The following is a 14822-nucleotide window of genomic DNA, read 5'->3' as shown; positions in this document are numbered from 1 at the left end:
AAGCTCCAAACTCGCTGATCAGGCAGTCTAACTTAGTACCTCAGTCATGCTTCATATGAGCTGCTCACCAATTCAACATCCACCATGAACAGGACATTATCGCGCCTACGGTGTCGCGCTCTACACCCGAGGCTCAATCCACTATTGGCTCGCAGTTTCGCAGATGTGAAGCGGCCTCCTTCGGCGCCAAAACCCATCGTCGATATCAAGCACATCAGACAACACGCAGAACTTTATCAGCAGACTTGTGTGGAGCGCAATTATCGTAATCAGGCGCAAAACCCAGCTAAAATTCTAGAGCTTCATGCGAGATGGCAGGATCTTCAGCGGCAGGGTCGCGCATTGCGTGAGAGGTCGAATTTGTTGAGGAGACAGCTTGCGAATCCGGCGACGAGCAGCGATGATGAGGATCTCAAGGAAGTGCGCCAATTGACCCGTGAGCAGATCCAAGAGGAGGCGCGACAACTCAAGCAGGATCTTTCGGCAATTGAAAAGGGAGAATCGCAGGCTGTTACGCAAATGGAGGAGTTGGCGCTCGAGTTACCTAATCTCACTCATCCTGATACTCCAAAGGGAAGCGATTTTGAGGTTATGAGCTATATCAACGACCCACCCACTTTTAAGGAATCACCTGAGGATAAAATCTGGCGATCTCATGTTCACATCGGTTCTGAGCTTGGTATCTTTGATTTTGCTGGTGCTGCTACTGCTTCCGGTTGGGGTTGGTATTATCTACTTGGCGAGGCTGCTCAGCTGGAGCAAGCCTTGGTTCAGTATGCCCTTGCTGTCGCAACTCGTCATGGCTGGACGCAAGTGTCACCTCCTAGCATGGTATACAGTCACATTGGCGCCGCCTGTGGATTCCAGCCTCGCGATCTAAACGGCGAACAACAAGTCTACACTATCGCCCAGTCAGCTGAAGACGCTGAGCGCGGCGTCCCTGAGATGTGCCTCACTGGAACATCTGAAATTGCCCTAGCAGGAATGAAGGCAAACACTACCCTTGATTCCGAAGACCTACCTCTCAAGCGAGTTGCCGTCTCTCGCTGCTATCGCGCCGAAGCCGGAGCCCGTGGTGCCGACACCAAGGGTCTATACCGAGTGCACGAGTTCACCAAGGTGGAAATGTTCGCATGGACAGCACCAGACGAGGATGTCGCTCAGGAACTCTTTGACGAGATGCTCGACTTGCAGACCGAGATTCTTTCTTCACTCGGCCTTTACTGCCGTATCCTCTCTATGCCCTCCCACGACCTCGGCGCATCAGCCACCCGCAAGATCGACATGGAGGCTTTCTTCCCCAGCCGTCGCGACAACTGGGGCGAAGTCACATCAGCAAGTATGTGCACCGACTACCAAACCCGCCGCCTCGGCACACGAACACGCATTGATGGCAAGCTCGCCTTCCCCTGGACTTCCAATGGTACTGCCCTGGCTGTTCCTCGTGTGATAGCAGCTATTCTTGAGAATGGCTGGGATGAAGAGGCGAAGACTGTTACGATCCCCGAGTGCTTGCGGCCATGGATGGATGGAAAAGAAAAGATTGGCCTTGGTGGACGTCGTTCGAGCGTGGATCGCGTGTAAGTTTGAAATGAGGGATGAAGCATGGCTTTGATTGCGTGCGTGTACGAATGGAGAATGACGGAGGCATAATTGCTATGAAATCTTGATATCTTATTTAATATGAAACGCAAGGCGTGATCTATCTATTGAATATAAAGCCCTGTCCTTTAAAGCCTCTGTGCAGTCTATCCTGAGAAGTCTGGAGACAAATATCTCATCACCACACCAAGTTCTTTACCTTCCTCTCCCAACCAGGCATCCTGAACTCCATCCCTGGACTTCCCCTCCATCGATACCATCCTGACATCTTCTTCATCGCCCCAAGCCAACCTAGTTCCCCTCTCCTCCAAGCTTTGCCTCTCGTTCCATCTCCCCGATGTTGCACAACATACACGCCTCCATCCGATGCTGTCGTCAACTTGGCTTCTCCCCGTTCGGGATCGCCACTGCTATAATATTCTCGTCGACGTGGGATTCTATTCGCCTGGAATCGTTTATTGTGGTCCAGGTCCAGAATCTCACTTGCTGCAACTTCCATCCACACATCCAACGTTCTCAGATGGTCTGCGTAAATGATGAGGATGGCGAGGAGGGAAGAAAGCCCTGATGCAAGCCAGAAGACCCAAAATGATTTACCCTCCGGACCATATGAGCTTTGGATTGACAGAATCCCTGATACAACTGTCAGGGGCAGCAAGAGGCCTCCTAGATATGCTATTCGATCCAGACTTCTTGAGTTTGAATCCTTGGGGTCGTCCTGGGCTTGCTGAGCATGTGCTTGGAGAGCAACGGTCACAGAGAGTTGTATGCGCCTTTGTAAACGTTCTGCAAGATTTGACCAGTCTGTGGACGTTATGGTACTGAACTCTCCTCGTCGCTCCATGCTTCTTGTAATATCGGCATTGGTCTCAAGGGCTCGCGCGATAGTCCACTGAACATCCACGGAGTCAGATCCGAGAGGCGGTAGGGAGTCGAGTGTCTGTAGCCACATATCGTAGATGAGCTCTGCGACTAGGTCCTCTATCGGGCGGATATCGACGAGGGCTTGCCAGAGGGAATCTTCCAGGCCGGATCGCTTTGGGGGGCGCTTGCTTGATGCTTTGCCGTCTGGACGTGTATTACCTGGTACTCTTGAAGGTCGATAGGGTCGTGGGGATATTCGAAACGGAAGACCATCGAGGAGAAGAATAGGGAGTTGTTCCTTGACCATGAGTGATGCGCGACATATTCTGATTCCCTCATCCTCATCAGACCCGTCATCATCGTCTTTCTCTTTCGTCTCGCCATCCTCCTCTTCAGGCTTCCTTCTTCTGATCTCCGTCTCAGGGAACTCCCAAACCCATCCACCCCTTTTCTTATCCAACTCCATCCCTATTAGAACACCCATATCGCATTCACCTCTTACAATAGCCAACTTCCGCCATCCTGGCCTTTCCACCGCCAGCATCTCTTCTTGAAACTCTTCAACATTGAGTAATTCTTTCTGCCGACAATTTTGTGTACTCCATTCGAGAAGATACGGCCGGGAAAGCTGTGGTATTCTGGCGACGGGAATGACCCGATCCGATGAGCGCCGGGTCCGGTGCCGGGGCTCGGAAGCCGGGCGTAGTCGTGACATCTGGGTTCTTATGCTCTGTTCTCCCGGAGCGACTCAAACCGCTGGATCTAATATTCAAATGAGACTCAAGCTAGCCAAAACTGTTGTTAAGAGTGTTACTGAGACCGTACCAACTCGGATTTGGGGAAGTTTCACTCTTTTGAGTCTTTCAGCACTATCTTCTACCCGACCCCATGAACACAACTTCCGTCATGCGAGAAGTCCTCAAGGCATTTTGTCTCCATAATTTGGCAGGTAAAAACTTCTTTTATTTCAGACTTTAAGGGTCCCGAAGGTCTCACTTAGGCAGATGTTCCCCTGCGCCTCCATCAGCAAGTGTCTAAGTGTGGTCATGTGCCGAGTCCTTGAGCCCAGATGACCCAGACCGTGAAAGAACCTCAACACGCGACGCATTCACCTGTGAGAGAAATATTACATAAACACCTGTCAAGTCAGATAGATGAACCTTGTTTATCTATGGTTGACTCATGACACGACCTGGCTTGTAGTTGGTATATTGGTGAAGTACCTCAACTCACATCACCCAAGACACCGTCAAAAAGCATCCCTGTGGTTCTATAAGCTAGCCTTCGTTCGTGCATGGCTCGTCATCTTTGTTGAATGTTAACTTTACATAACATGACTTCTTTCCCGCTCTTCCCGAAACGCCAGACCAGACGCCATTTTAACAGCGGCAAATCGTAGGATGCTGAGACTCCCTCTCTCTCGTCTCTTTCATTTCTCTACCCTCCGCTTCTGTTTTCTGTCCCCTTTCGTTGTCTGCTTCTCTCGTCTCTTCTGCCTTTCGTGGTTTCTCTCTCCCTCTCTTCCTCTCTCTCCCTCTTACAAGCAATCGTTCAAAGGAGTGTCGAGTGCAAAGTATGTGTCAAACGACGCTGAATAAAAGAATAGACGCCCCAGTGCAAGAATCTCAGATCATAACCCCATGCGTATACGTGCGGCAACATGTCCAATCCATGATCGAGGTCAACTATCAATAACAATATTTCGAACTCCTGAACCTCAAATGTTGCACCCAGAAACTCAAACTCAAACTCAACGGTGATGATCGTCGTCGCCATCGTGATGCAGAGTGACACTGTTGAACTCGAGGAACGGGTCGGCAATTTCACCACCAGGAGTTGCCAGTCCACTGTCCAACGGAACTCCCTTCAAGTTCATCGCCCTTGATCCTGACAAGTCGACACTCTCGCTTTCCTTGACGTTTCGGAAGTTGACTGTATCAACTCCTCGGCCCGCGTGAGGAACAATCGGTGGTTTTTGGTGTCGAATAAGTGCCCATTGTGTCGTTCTGAAGAATGGGTGCGCCTTGATATCTGATGCGCCAGCTCGGGCGCCCAGTCGTCGGTTCTCATCCTTGATGAGTAGTTTCCTTATCAAAGACTTGCAGAGGCTGTGGCTTGGTTAGAACAGTAGGACAGTGAGTTTTTATGCAGGACTTACTTTGAGATCTGTGGTGCACCGGTATGGTCGGGGAATGGAATATCCTCTCTAAGGATATTTGCGAAAGTTGCGTTTCGGTTCTTGCCTTTGAAGGGTGTTGTGCCGTAAAGCATTTCGTAAATAAGGATACCCAATGTCCACCAATCGACCGCACTTGTGTGACCGCTGCCCTTAATCACTTCTGGCGCAATGTACTCTTCTGTGCCAACAAAAGAATTTGTGCGGAAGTTAGCGATACATGAACGAGTGTCGATAGTTGGGAGAGCGTCGGTACGGGCTCCGTTCTTGCCGACGATCATGGTCGGCTTGCCACCAGGGTCTGACTGCTTGGACAGGTCGAAGTCTGAAAGCATGATATGACCCGATTGGTGCAGGAGAATGTCTATCACAAAGGGTCAGTGGCAGATTTGTAAGCACAGCATCTCAACATACTCTCAGGCTTCAGGTCTCGGTAAATGAAACCCATAAGATGCAAGTATTCCAGTGCTGCTGTTACCTCGGCGGCGTAGAATCGAGCATCCTCTTCAGGGATGCATTTTCCAGGTCGTGTTTGCAGAGCGCGGAAGAACTCGCCGCCGCTACAGTACTCCATACACAGGTATAGGTAGTCTTCTGACTGGAAAGAGTGATATAATGTGACAATGAACGGATGGTTACTTGTCGCAAGAATTTCCTGCTCTGCCAAAGCTCGCTTAATCTTGTTGCGCTTGATCATTTCCTTCTTGCTTAGTACTGTAGCTAGTTAGTCGTTGTTGCGATGGTAAACATGACCGGTGGACATACTCTTCATGGCATAAAGCCTGCTGCTCTTCTTCTCCCTTACGAGGTACACCTTTCCAACATCTCCCTTTCCAATAAGCTTGATCTTGTCAAAGCTGGAGGGGCTAACTTCAACATTTCGAACCTTGATAGAATTGGAACTATAGGTGCGGCGGAAAGCCATGCCCAGATTAGGAGCAGGAAGAGCAGCAAGAACATCGTCAGAATTGGCATGTTTGGCCTTGTCTTCGGCCTCCAGAGCCTTAGCCGTTTCTATGAGGCCCAATGCGCCTGAACTTGTGAGAAGAGGATCCTTGCCGAGCTCGGCAGTCGCGGGACGCTCATTGTTGGGATCGTTTTTGGAGAACAGGCCCTGGGCATTGGGTGCACTGGCGACTCTTCTAAGTCTCCGGGCGAGTTCCTCTTTGGTTTCGCTGGTAGTTTGATCGTTCGCAGGGGCACCATCAGGGCCTTGGACCTTGAGACTCGGTGTATCGGGGGGGCTTGGGGGGACAGAGTCGGAATTGTGGTGACGCAATCCTGGTTGGCCTTGATGGGCGAAATAAGGGTTTGCATGTGCCGTAGGACTCATGGCTTCCTCCAGCTGGTTACCCTCGCTAGCGACGGTGTGCGCGCGCAGACGGCCGACGGTATTACTAAAGAACTTGGTATGACGGGGTTTCGAGGGATCGGGGGTGGTGGCGGCCGAACCCTTTTCCTTCTCCTTCTCCTTGTCCTTATCGCTAGAAGCACTGCCGGTGCTACCTCCAGTGTTCATGCGGAAGAAATTGCGCAGGCGATGGCTCACCTGGCCGGTGCCATTGGAGGTCTTTTGAGACGGCATAGCGACGGTAACGTTATCGGAAACGTTTGGATGGGCAGAGACGGAAACAGCTTTGGCGGGTGTTCGACTAGAGATTTGCTTCCATATTCGACAAAATAAATAATTGGGAGGCGAGAGAACGTTTTCGGGTTGATGTTGATCGAGGCAGGTAGAAGATCGACGAGGGGGTTGTTGTTGCGCGTTGTTGAAGTCGCGGCCTTATATCCGTCCGTAGCGAGATAGGTATAAGTGTCGGGACCGATGAGTAGACGAAGCTGCCTTGTTGAGAGAAAGAAGTCACAGGGGAGCTTAGAGCAACACCACTGTTGTAAAAGAAGAAAAGGGAGGAAGAAGACACAAGAACCTCAAGAGGAATGACGCTGCTGGCCTTGAGACCGAGACTGAGACTGGGTCAGGCAGGCTATGGGTCTTGCTTAGGATTGGCCTTGATCTGGGAATTGGATTGGAAATGGGCCTTGAGCATGGATGGGAATGGATGGATCCGATGGGAATGGGGGCGGCGTCGGAGACTTCTGCCTGAGGCATGATTAATAATTACAATGGATGCAATGCAGGTCGGCATCGGCCCCTCTATCGCCATTGCCCGCCCACTAACTCAGCTCTAAAAGTCTAGCGATCTTAAGCGTAGCCTCACCCATGGTCCAATGGATGGATGAATGTGACTTTGTCTTCTCTTCTGTGTTAATAGAGTTACATATAAACTTAAACTGGATAGGGGAATACTGTATGCAGGCTGTCACTTTACATATTACTGCATTCACTATAATCATAGTACCATACAACAGCATCTCACGCAAACTCGAGGTGAATTCCCTCGTCTCCCTTGTAGGCGGGGATCTGGAACGCCTCGCCTCTTCTAAACTCGCCCGCCTCGCACCTCTCTGTGGCTTGGGTGGTCTAGCCTGGGGGTTCCCTAGGGTCTGGGTAACGTTAGTTTAAGGTGAGCTTAGGTTGGCTTGGCCTCTCATTATCTGACAAAGCCAGCTGCGCCCTCGGCCGCTCGGTATCGTTCGACTGCCCGCAAACTCCGGTGAGATAATGCCGTTAGATATAAAGCGTAATTGCGAATTTAGCCAAAGTACTCATCCTCCCGAAGTCCCCGGTAAAGGAGTGACGTTCTTCAGTGGGTTGTTGGTAGGCCCGTCTTTCGGGCATCCTAGGGCGAACGAACCACTAGAACGGTACGTTTCGAGTCTGTCTATGCGCTAGAATCATGAGGCGCCGATAGCGTCTTGCCAGATCGGAAAAGAGACCCTGTGGGTTCTCGATATTGGTTCCCATGGCCTCGGGTTGCTTGCTTGGGCTCTGCAGATTGTACCTTGTCTTTCTAGAAAACGATTGAGTCGAAAGCTCATGACATGAATGAGGCGATCAACATTGCAGTACTTCCTATCCTGGTAACTCATCATTGTGCAATGCCAATGTGGGGAGATGTCAGAACAGGGCCATTTTGTTTGTGGAACGATGATTGACAACATCCGAGTTACGGACTCGAAAAGACCCCAACTTTGTTCTGGAAGTGGCTTCGGGATCTAATACCGAGCCCGGTCATCATGAAGACCCAACTCTAAAACTCACTAATTGATCAAATATACTGATGCCGCAAAGCCTTTCACTGTCGCTGTCATAATCAGAAATGTTTGTGCCTGAGTGGACTACCCTGGAACTCGTGGCATGATAAAGCTAGAACCACCAAGGGTTATCAACGCTAGTCAGCCGTGCTTTACCAGAGATGTGAAAAGACAGGACTATCTTGGATGTTCATGCACTTCATCAGGAGACATGAGATCCAATGCTCAGTACTGGTTTAAAAAGCTTATTGAATTTAACTTAGTCGACTTGCTTACTGTAAGAACCCCTCCCAAAGCCATAACGTCATATCCGATGAGACTTGCAACATTCAAAAAGATATTTATAAGAGAGGTTGTGTTGGCATACGAGAAGCCTTCTTAACTGGAATTGGATTCAACTCACTACGCTGATTCATAAGATCTCACAGTATTTACGCGTAGGTTTGTTAGTCATAATTAATCTTCAAAAAGATAAGTGGAAGTTTCCAAGTACGCGTATACGAAAGCCTCGAGTCACCGCCCGTAGAAGGGCGATACTGGTAATGTTTGCCTATGACGTTTCACAAGCCCAGCATGCTAATAAGCATTACGAAAAGCTTATATACGCATCAATATGTGTCGTGTTGTGAGCAACGAGTAGCTTTTCGGGGATTGCCTGGATGTGGTTTGTGTAAGTGAGCCAAGCCGGCCGGGCCTTTTGCTCTCATGGCTTAGTCCACACCAGCCGTTTTGTACCTTATTTCAGCCAAATTGTCATTTTGAAGACTTTTTGATACTGCATTTGGAGAGTAGCTAAATGATCCTTATCGTATCACCAGAGAAACCGGCCATCGAGGGATCGAAGTGTCTCCGCTGGCATAGACTTATGATGACTGCTCACAAGATTGACGAGGAATAGTCAATAGACCAGTCTTTGCGCCAGCCATTTAAGCAGAGACAGCCAATTTTTTAAATGATAACCAAGATCCGATTACGAGCAAGCTCAAGAGGTGTATCGAGGTGTTTATGAATTCTGATTGTCAAGACAACACAGCTGTGTTGAGCTCGGCGAGGCTGAAAATTGGCAAGCTCCTGGACGGATGAGACATGACAACTTCGGTCTGTCTATTTTCCGGTGATACCACCGATGAGTACCTGTATCTGCCTGCCTGCTGTATCTTGTTCAGACCGTCGCTATAAGCTGGAGTATGGCATTGACTGTCACATACGACCATACCTATCAGAGAACTCGGGATCCCGTCCGCTCTCCCATAGATAAGCTGATAAGGGGCGGATTAGTAGTTGGGTCGGTGACGACCAGCGAATCCCCGCTGTTGTATGTTTTTTTGGTCACAATCTTTTTGGTGTTTTGGTCAAGCGAGGCTCCAAGTGGGCCGGACCACCTTACTGGGTCATTTACCGATCAGGGAAGGTCGATGGACTTTTCAGTTTCATTAGCAAATCATTAAAGATGTTGCTTTCTGATATCGTAGTCCAAATGGATAGAAAATGTTATGGCATGTGCCATTACTGTCTCGCTTGGTCTCAGCTAAGCGAATGTAAGTGGTATTTCGAGCTGAAAGCTGATATCCACCTGACCTCCAATAGCCAAAGCGCAACAGCGCCGTAAGCAATACAATAAACTATTGAACTCAGTATTGCACCCATTTTCTGGCACATGAGCTTCAGAAAGCCAATGAGATTGCTGTCGTAGCTCATTGAAGCACAGGTTCTAGTATTCAAGTTTGCCTCAATCCCTTAGCATACCATAAGTCTTTTCTGAGAGACACATGCGATCATTAAAGACACATCGAGTTCGGTGAGTCTACCTCTTACGTGGCTGACCTATATTTAAAAAGCTCAGCTCGGATAAGCTTTCTCATATGTGCTGTGATGCAAGTATTGGATGTCGGTATCAAAGTTTGGACTTGTGATGTTGTTCGGTCTGCTTCGCTAAGGAGCGACCCCCGACCAATCAGGAATAGCACTTATTCCTCAAAACTCAACTCGGACGGAAGTCTACCTGTCTAAGTCACATAGGGCTTTATTGTTTTGCCAGTTGACAATTGATGAGGTCAGGTCGTGTAAGCGAAAAAACAGGGTTGGGTGACAAGCTGGGGCGAGGTACATAAGGTTACGTGAGACAAGTATGCGAAATCAAAGTACCCAGATCGGTCAATGCAGGCCAGATCGAGGCCATATAGGCCTCCAAAACCCTGTTCTCCGATTGGCTCTTTGGTAAAAGACTGCCACTAAAGCGGAAAAGGGCACAGCCTTCAGTCGGTCTGCTTAGGTTTATCTGACGGTCTGGCCGCTTGTGTCGCAATTACATTCTTTTCCCTCTTCATCTATTGCTCGAATTTAATCACTTGGTGACGTTGTCTCCCAGCTTCAACTCCCTGTGAGATTCCGTTTCAACTCTCATTTCAAACCCAATTCCGGCACCATGGCTCGTGGCAACCAGCGCGATTTGGCTCGGGCAAAAGCACTGAAGAAGAAAGATGGCCTGGTTAGTCTCATCCTCAAATCTGTTCCATATATTGGAATCATTACATCAACCAACATGTCCTCTTACCCTCTTTAGAAAACAGGAACCAATAAGTCTGGCACCCAGATGCAGCGCGACAACGAGACCGCCGCTGAAATTATGCGACGAAAACAGGCAGCTGGTATGTCCAACCAACCATTTACAGCCCTGCGATCGATCCGATTCCCGAATACAACTGCGAACCAACACAACGTCGCTTTTGGAACAGAAAAGTGCTGACAAACTCCAGCTGATGCCCGCAAAGCCGCCGAAGGCAAGAAATGAACACTGAAACGCTCGCAGTCCGAACATCACTAGCTCGAATCGAAACACTGTTGATATAGACAAGAGGTGGAAATGATGGCCAGGTGTTGCGGGATGTTCGGGAACATGCTCTTCAACAGCAACAAAATGGATCAACTTTTGGGTAGCACTGGCGAAGCGGTGCAATGATATGGTTTGTTTTAAATGGGTTATACTAGCCTCTCTTTCAATACATCTTTGCAATGATGTTTGCTCGTGATGGCTAAACAAGCAGCTCTAGTTTTTTCCTTGACGTTCTTCTTTGTTTTGAGACCACAGTCTGAACCATAAGATAGATCATGGTTCAGATGATCGGACGATTTGCACCGTGGCTGTCCAATGAAGATTGGAACTCTGAGATTCGCGACACGAGAAGGACCACAGCTCTATGCATTAACATCTTGATATTCAGATGTCATGTCTGTTCCTTAGACTTTGCTTCTGCATCAATGAGATCCGCAACCTCCAGCGCCTCTAGACACTCCTCCAACTCCTGGCGTGTATTGTTTGTATCAGCATGATCTGCCCCAAGTAACTTTGCCCGAAGCCCCAGACATTCTTCCAGTATCCTCTTTGCATCGCCGAGCATGTCGACATCTGGATACAAGTGTCTTTCGTTCAAAAACATCTGACCAAATAATAGCCATGTGGATCCAAGGTCGTTCATTACCCTGAGAGTGTCAGGATGCTCTTTACCAAGAATCCTTTTGCTGGCCTCCAAGGCTTCCACCTGCAAGTCCTCTGCTTCCGAATGAGCACCTTTGTTGAAGAGCGTCATTGCAAGATTTGCCTTGCTGTAGAGAGTGTTGGGGTGTTCTTCACCGAAGATCTTAATTTTTCGTTCCAAAGCCTGCCTGTGCATTTCTTCCCCTTCTTCGTCCCCGAGGCTGACCGCCAAATTATCCATCGCTCGGATGGTGCTGATGTGTTCGGCTCCAAGCGTCCGTTTTTTGACCTCAAAAATATGACGGTCTAGTACTAATGCTTCATCATTTTTTTCTTGTTTATTTAAGAAGACAGATAAATTAGCCATGGCATCTAGAGTTTGTTCATGTTCATCACCATAAAGGTGTTTCAAGGTCTCAATAACGCCCCTCTGTAACCTTTCAGATTCTTCGAAATGACCTAGATTTGACAGCGAGCCCGCAAGGTCAGAGGCTGTAACAAGAGTCTCTATATGTTCTTCGCCGAGTAACTTCTCTCGGATGGTCAGTCCTTCGCGCCGCAACTTTTCTGCTTTGCTGTATCGACCTTGATGGTTGAAGAATGATCCAACTCTGTGAAGCAAAGAAGCCCTGAGGAGACTGTCCTCCTCCGTTTCGATTATCTGAGCCTCGAGAACAGAGCTTGCGTGGGAAAGATACGTAGTGCATGTTACCAAATCTTCGGCCCACCATTCAACATCTTCGAAGTCTGCATAGGGATAAAAGTCCGATACGGAGAGGAAAGCATGTCTTGCAAACTCGGCTATACTTCCTTTGCGAACTAACCAAGTTCGTGTAACCAACTGAATAAGACGATGCATGGTATGGTCGCCGCCTCTCTCTGCCCGGATGAAGCAGAACGCCTTCAGAACTCCTAGTGCCTTGATAAGCCGCATTTTAATGTTGGATTCTGTACCATGATTTCCTTTAGCATAAAACTCGAGAAATTCAAGAGGTATTGCTTGACGATCGAACAAGCTCATCAGCGACAGTAGCTCACTGGCAAAAAGATACTGTCTCTCTATCTGCTGGAAGGACAGCATCCAGGTCTGGGCAACTGCACGAGGGGTATCTGAGTCTCTCCCGACCGTTTCAAACTCTTCATTCAGAAGTTCAATAAGATCGTCTTCGCTTCCGTCCAAGAGCTCAAGGTATTCGCTGACTGTGACGGAATTCTCCTGAATAAAGGCAGCTGCCTGCACCAGTGCGAGCGGTAGAAACTCCAGACGGGATGAAAGTTGAATCAAGTCCTTTTCGGACTCATCCGTTTGTTGCAAGCCTTGGCGAAGAAGCTGAGTCGCTTCGTGTTCGTCCATTGTGCCAACTTCGATAGGACACTTGCCTTTCGTGAATCTTGAGCCAACCTGCATATTCCTTGTTGTGATAAGAGCATTACCGTGAGCACATTGTGGTATGAACTGGCCCAATCCCCTCTCAGTATTGAGATTTATCTTGGAAGATTCAGTTTGAGGAAAGAATAGTTGCATGTCATCGGCGTTGTCAATAACCATCAACCATTGTCCACACTCATCGCTCTCCAGCCAGTCTCTGACGGCCGGTAAAACGTCGAAAGTCGGGTCTTCGTGCCCTGGGATCTTGCATTCATTGGCAATATTGGTGTAACCTTCAGAGAATCTCTCGGCGCTGCTGGCATGAACCCAAAAGACTGATGTGTCCTGAGAAATCTCCTGGACCCAATATGCATACGACAATGCGATTTGGGTCTTCCTGAACTAGGTTAGCGATTGAAATTTTGATCGAAACTTGTAGAACATACCCGACTCCACCGAGGCCATAGAGTGCGGCTCTCCGATGCCCCTTTCTCTTCGACTGGGGCTCTAGATCTTCAAGTTGACTTTTCAGGAGATCGAGTATTTCGGATCTTCCGACAAAATCTGGGTTGAAAGTGTATGGAATGAGAACTGAGAAATCAGTATGAGTCGGGTGCTACCAGGGGTCCCGAATTAAAGGGTAATGACTCCGGAGTCAGCGTTTGTTAAGTACTCACAATGTGCGGCACGAGTGTGCTTCTTTGGCTTGGATTGTGTTTGCTGAATCCTCTTCATCCAGCGCTTGAGCTCTCCGCAAATAGCCACAAAACCAGGCTCCTCAGAATTGGAGAATTTGGTCATCTCTGCATGATTTCTATGTATGCCGATCGAGATGTAGCCAGGCAGGATGGCCGAATGTTTGGGGACGATAACTCCGAACTTCTTAGTCGGAAGCTCTTCGTAGAAACATGTGATGTCTATCATAGTAGCCTCATCTTTGCTACGCGTCATGAGAAGAGCCTGAAAGCTATCCTGAATTCGGGCCAGGACTTCCGAGTCTCTTGTAAGGACTTGGACAATGTCGCTGTTGGTCTCTTTGATCAATCCAACGGAGCGTGAGACCAATTCTCCGATCTTGGCGAGGCTTGAGCCATGATGTGGTGTGCCGAGAAAGATGACTCCACGAGTGAAGTTGACTATATCTTGAAGGTGCTGTTCAGAGCGTTGCTTTGCTGTCACGAGAGCCTGTTTTCTTGTTGAGATGTCGTCTCTTGATCATCGAAGCGAGTGACCTACATCCTGACAAACAAGTCCACCTAGGCTGTGGCAGACGAATATAATAGGTCGCTCATTCTGAAGACATTAGTCAAGAATGGAATTAGAGATGGGGATATTTACTGTGTTATCGCTCTGTCGAAGTGATGCGAGAGCAGTCACGAGATTATATGCATGATTGGAGATTCGATTCTGTGAAGGAACATCGTCCTTACCGGTGACAGTTGAATCATAAGAGTAAGTAAGAACACGTGCAGTCTCAATCTCCAATGGAAGGAGTGTTTTCGGCCACGGATTTCCCGAACTTTTGTCCGTCCACGTCTTTTGACAATCTCCTTTCAATCCATGAACGAAGACAATGCTGGCCTTTTGGTCAGACAATAACTTGCCGAAGACAAATAGCGGACTCACTCGATGTTATCACTTTCGGCGCTATGGAATGTCTGTATTCCAGAGTAAAAGAAAGTTGTCCGAGTCTGAGCTACCGGCGCTGGTGATGGTTCAGGAACTGGCTTCTCCTTCACAGAAGGGGTTTTATCTGGTTTGGATTTAGAACGAAAGACGCGCCGGACAGAAGAAAACATTTTTAGGAAAACAAATATTTATACATGAGGTGCAAAGAAAATGAAGAACGGTTTTCACAAACATGGGTTTAATCTTGTTTCATAAGTTTTGAGTATCACATCACATCACATGGTTCTAAGCGCCGAACGCATCAGGAGACACTGATAAGCGCCGGGACCCATGATCTACAACTGGGGCAAGTTTCATCCAATTCCATGTTGGTTGACGGTCTCAAATGAGAATTGCAGGTCATACAGGGAACATACACGGTTAGAGCAGCTAAGGCTCAACCAACACCACGTTCAACCTGACCTGCCACAATCGCTAGAAGTAACGTGCAATGGGACCTCTCCCCAATGTGCGCAACCGAGATGTGAGCGAATCCTAGTCAGACCCGCTTC

General features: G+C 48.5%; 6 protein-coding genes and 1 non-coding gene across 7 annotated transcripts; 4 read left to right on the top strand and 3 right to left on the bottom strand.

The window, feature by feature from the left end:
- The first annotated feature begins 12 nt into the window (after positions 1-12).
- Positions 13-1784, top strand: FOIG_04467 (seryl-tRNA synthetase). The gene has a single exon (XM_031202715.1). The coding sequence runs from the start codon at positions 85-87 to the stop codon at positions 1582-1584; it is 1500 nt and encodes a 499-aa protein (XP_031068162.1). The 5' UTR covers positions 13-84; the 3' UTR covers positions 1585-1784.
- FOIG_04466 (uncharacterized protein) lies at positions 1781-3395 on the bottom strand (the record flags this gene model as incomplete). The annotated part of the gene is made up of 1 exon (XM_031202714.1): positions 1781-3395. Exon 1 carries the CDS (start codon positions 3179-3181, stop codon positions 1781-1783), a length of 1401 nt encoding a protein of 466 aa, XP_031068161.1. The 5' UTR covers positions 3182-3395.
- An 821-nt stretch (positions 3396-4216) lies between these two features.
- On the bottom strand, positions 4217-6227 carry FOIG_04465 (AGC/RSK/RSK-UNCLASSIFIED protein kinase; the record flags this gene model as incomplete). Its single annotated transcript, XM_031202713.1, has 4 exons — positions 4217-4574; positions 4625-5006; positions 5057-5356; positions 5408-6227. 4 exons carry the CDS (start codon positions 6225-6227, stop codon positions 4217-4219), a joined length of 1860 nt encoding a protein of 619 aa, XP_031068160.1.
- A 558-nt stretch (positions 6228-6785) lies between these two features.
- FOIG_04464 (uncharacterized protein) lies at positions 6786-7832 on the top strand. Its single transcript, XM_031202712.1, has 2 exons — positions 6786-7167; positions 7212-7832. The coding sequence occupies exon 1, from the start codon at positions 6864-6866 to the stop codon at positions 7164-7166; it is 303 nt and encodes a 100-aa protein (XP_031068159.1). The 5' UTR covers positions 6786-6863; the 3' UTR covers position 7167; positions 7212-7832.
- Positions 7833-9004: 1172 nt separating this feature from the next.
- Positions 9005-9120, top strand: FOIG_04463. The gene has a single exon (XR_004093427.1). It is a non-coding gene; the product is annotated as a 5S ribosomal RNA (ribosomal RNA).
- A 1103-nt stretch (positions 9121-10223) lies between these two features.
- On the top strand, positions 10224-10589 carry FOIG_04462 (uncharacterized protein; the record flags this gene model as incomplete). The annotated part of the gene is made up of 3 exons (XM_031202711.1): positions 10224-10286; positions 10362-10446; positions 10555-10589. 3 exons carry the CDS (start codon positions 10224-10226, stop codon positions 10587-10589), a joined length of 183 nt encoding a protein of 60 aa, XP_031068158.1.
- Positions 10590-11022: 433 nt separating this feature from the next.
- FOIG_04461 (uncharacterized protein) lies at positions 11023-14441 on the bottom strand (the record flags this gene model as incomplete). Its single annotated transcript, XM_031202710.1, has 6 exons — positions 11023-13039; positions 13089-13233; positions 13320-13827; positions 13879-13935; positions 13981-14218; positions 14269-14441. 6 exons carry the CDS (start codon positions 14439-14441, stop codon positions 11023-11025), a joined length of 3138 nt encoding a protein of 1045 aa, XP_031068157.1.
- Positions 14442-14822: the final 381 nt, after the last annotated feature.

This window comes from Fusarium odoratissimum, assembly GCF_000260195.1.
Source record: "Fusarium odoratissimum NRRL 54006 unplaced genomic scaffold supercont1.5, whole genome shotgun sequence".
In the NCBI taxonomy this organism is placed as follows: Eukaryota; Fungi; Ascomycota; class Sordariomycetes; order Hypocreales; family Nectriaceae; genus Fusarium; species Fusarium odoratissimum.
The sequence above is the reverse complement of the archived record's forward strand: the minus strand, read 5'-3'. Positions and strand labels throughout refer to the sequence as shown.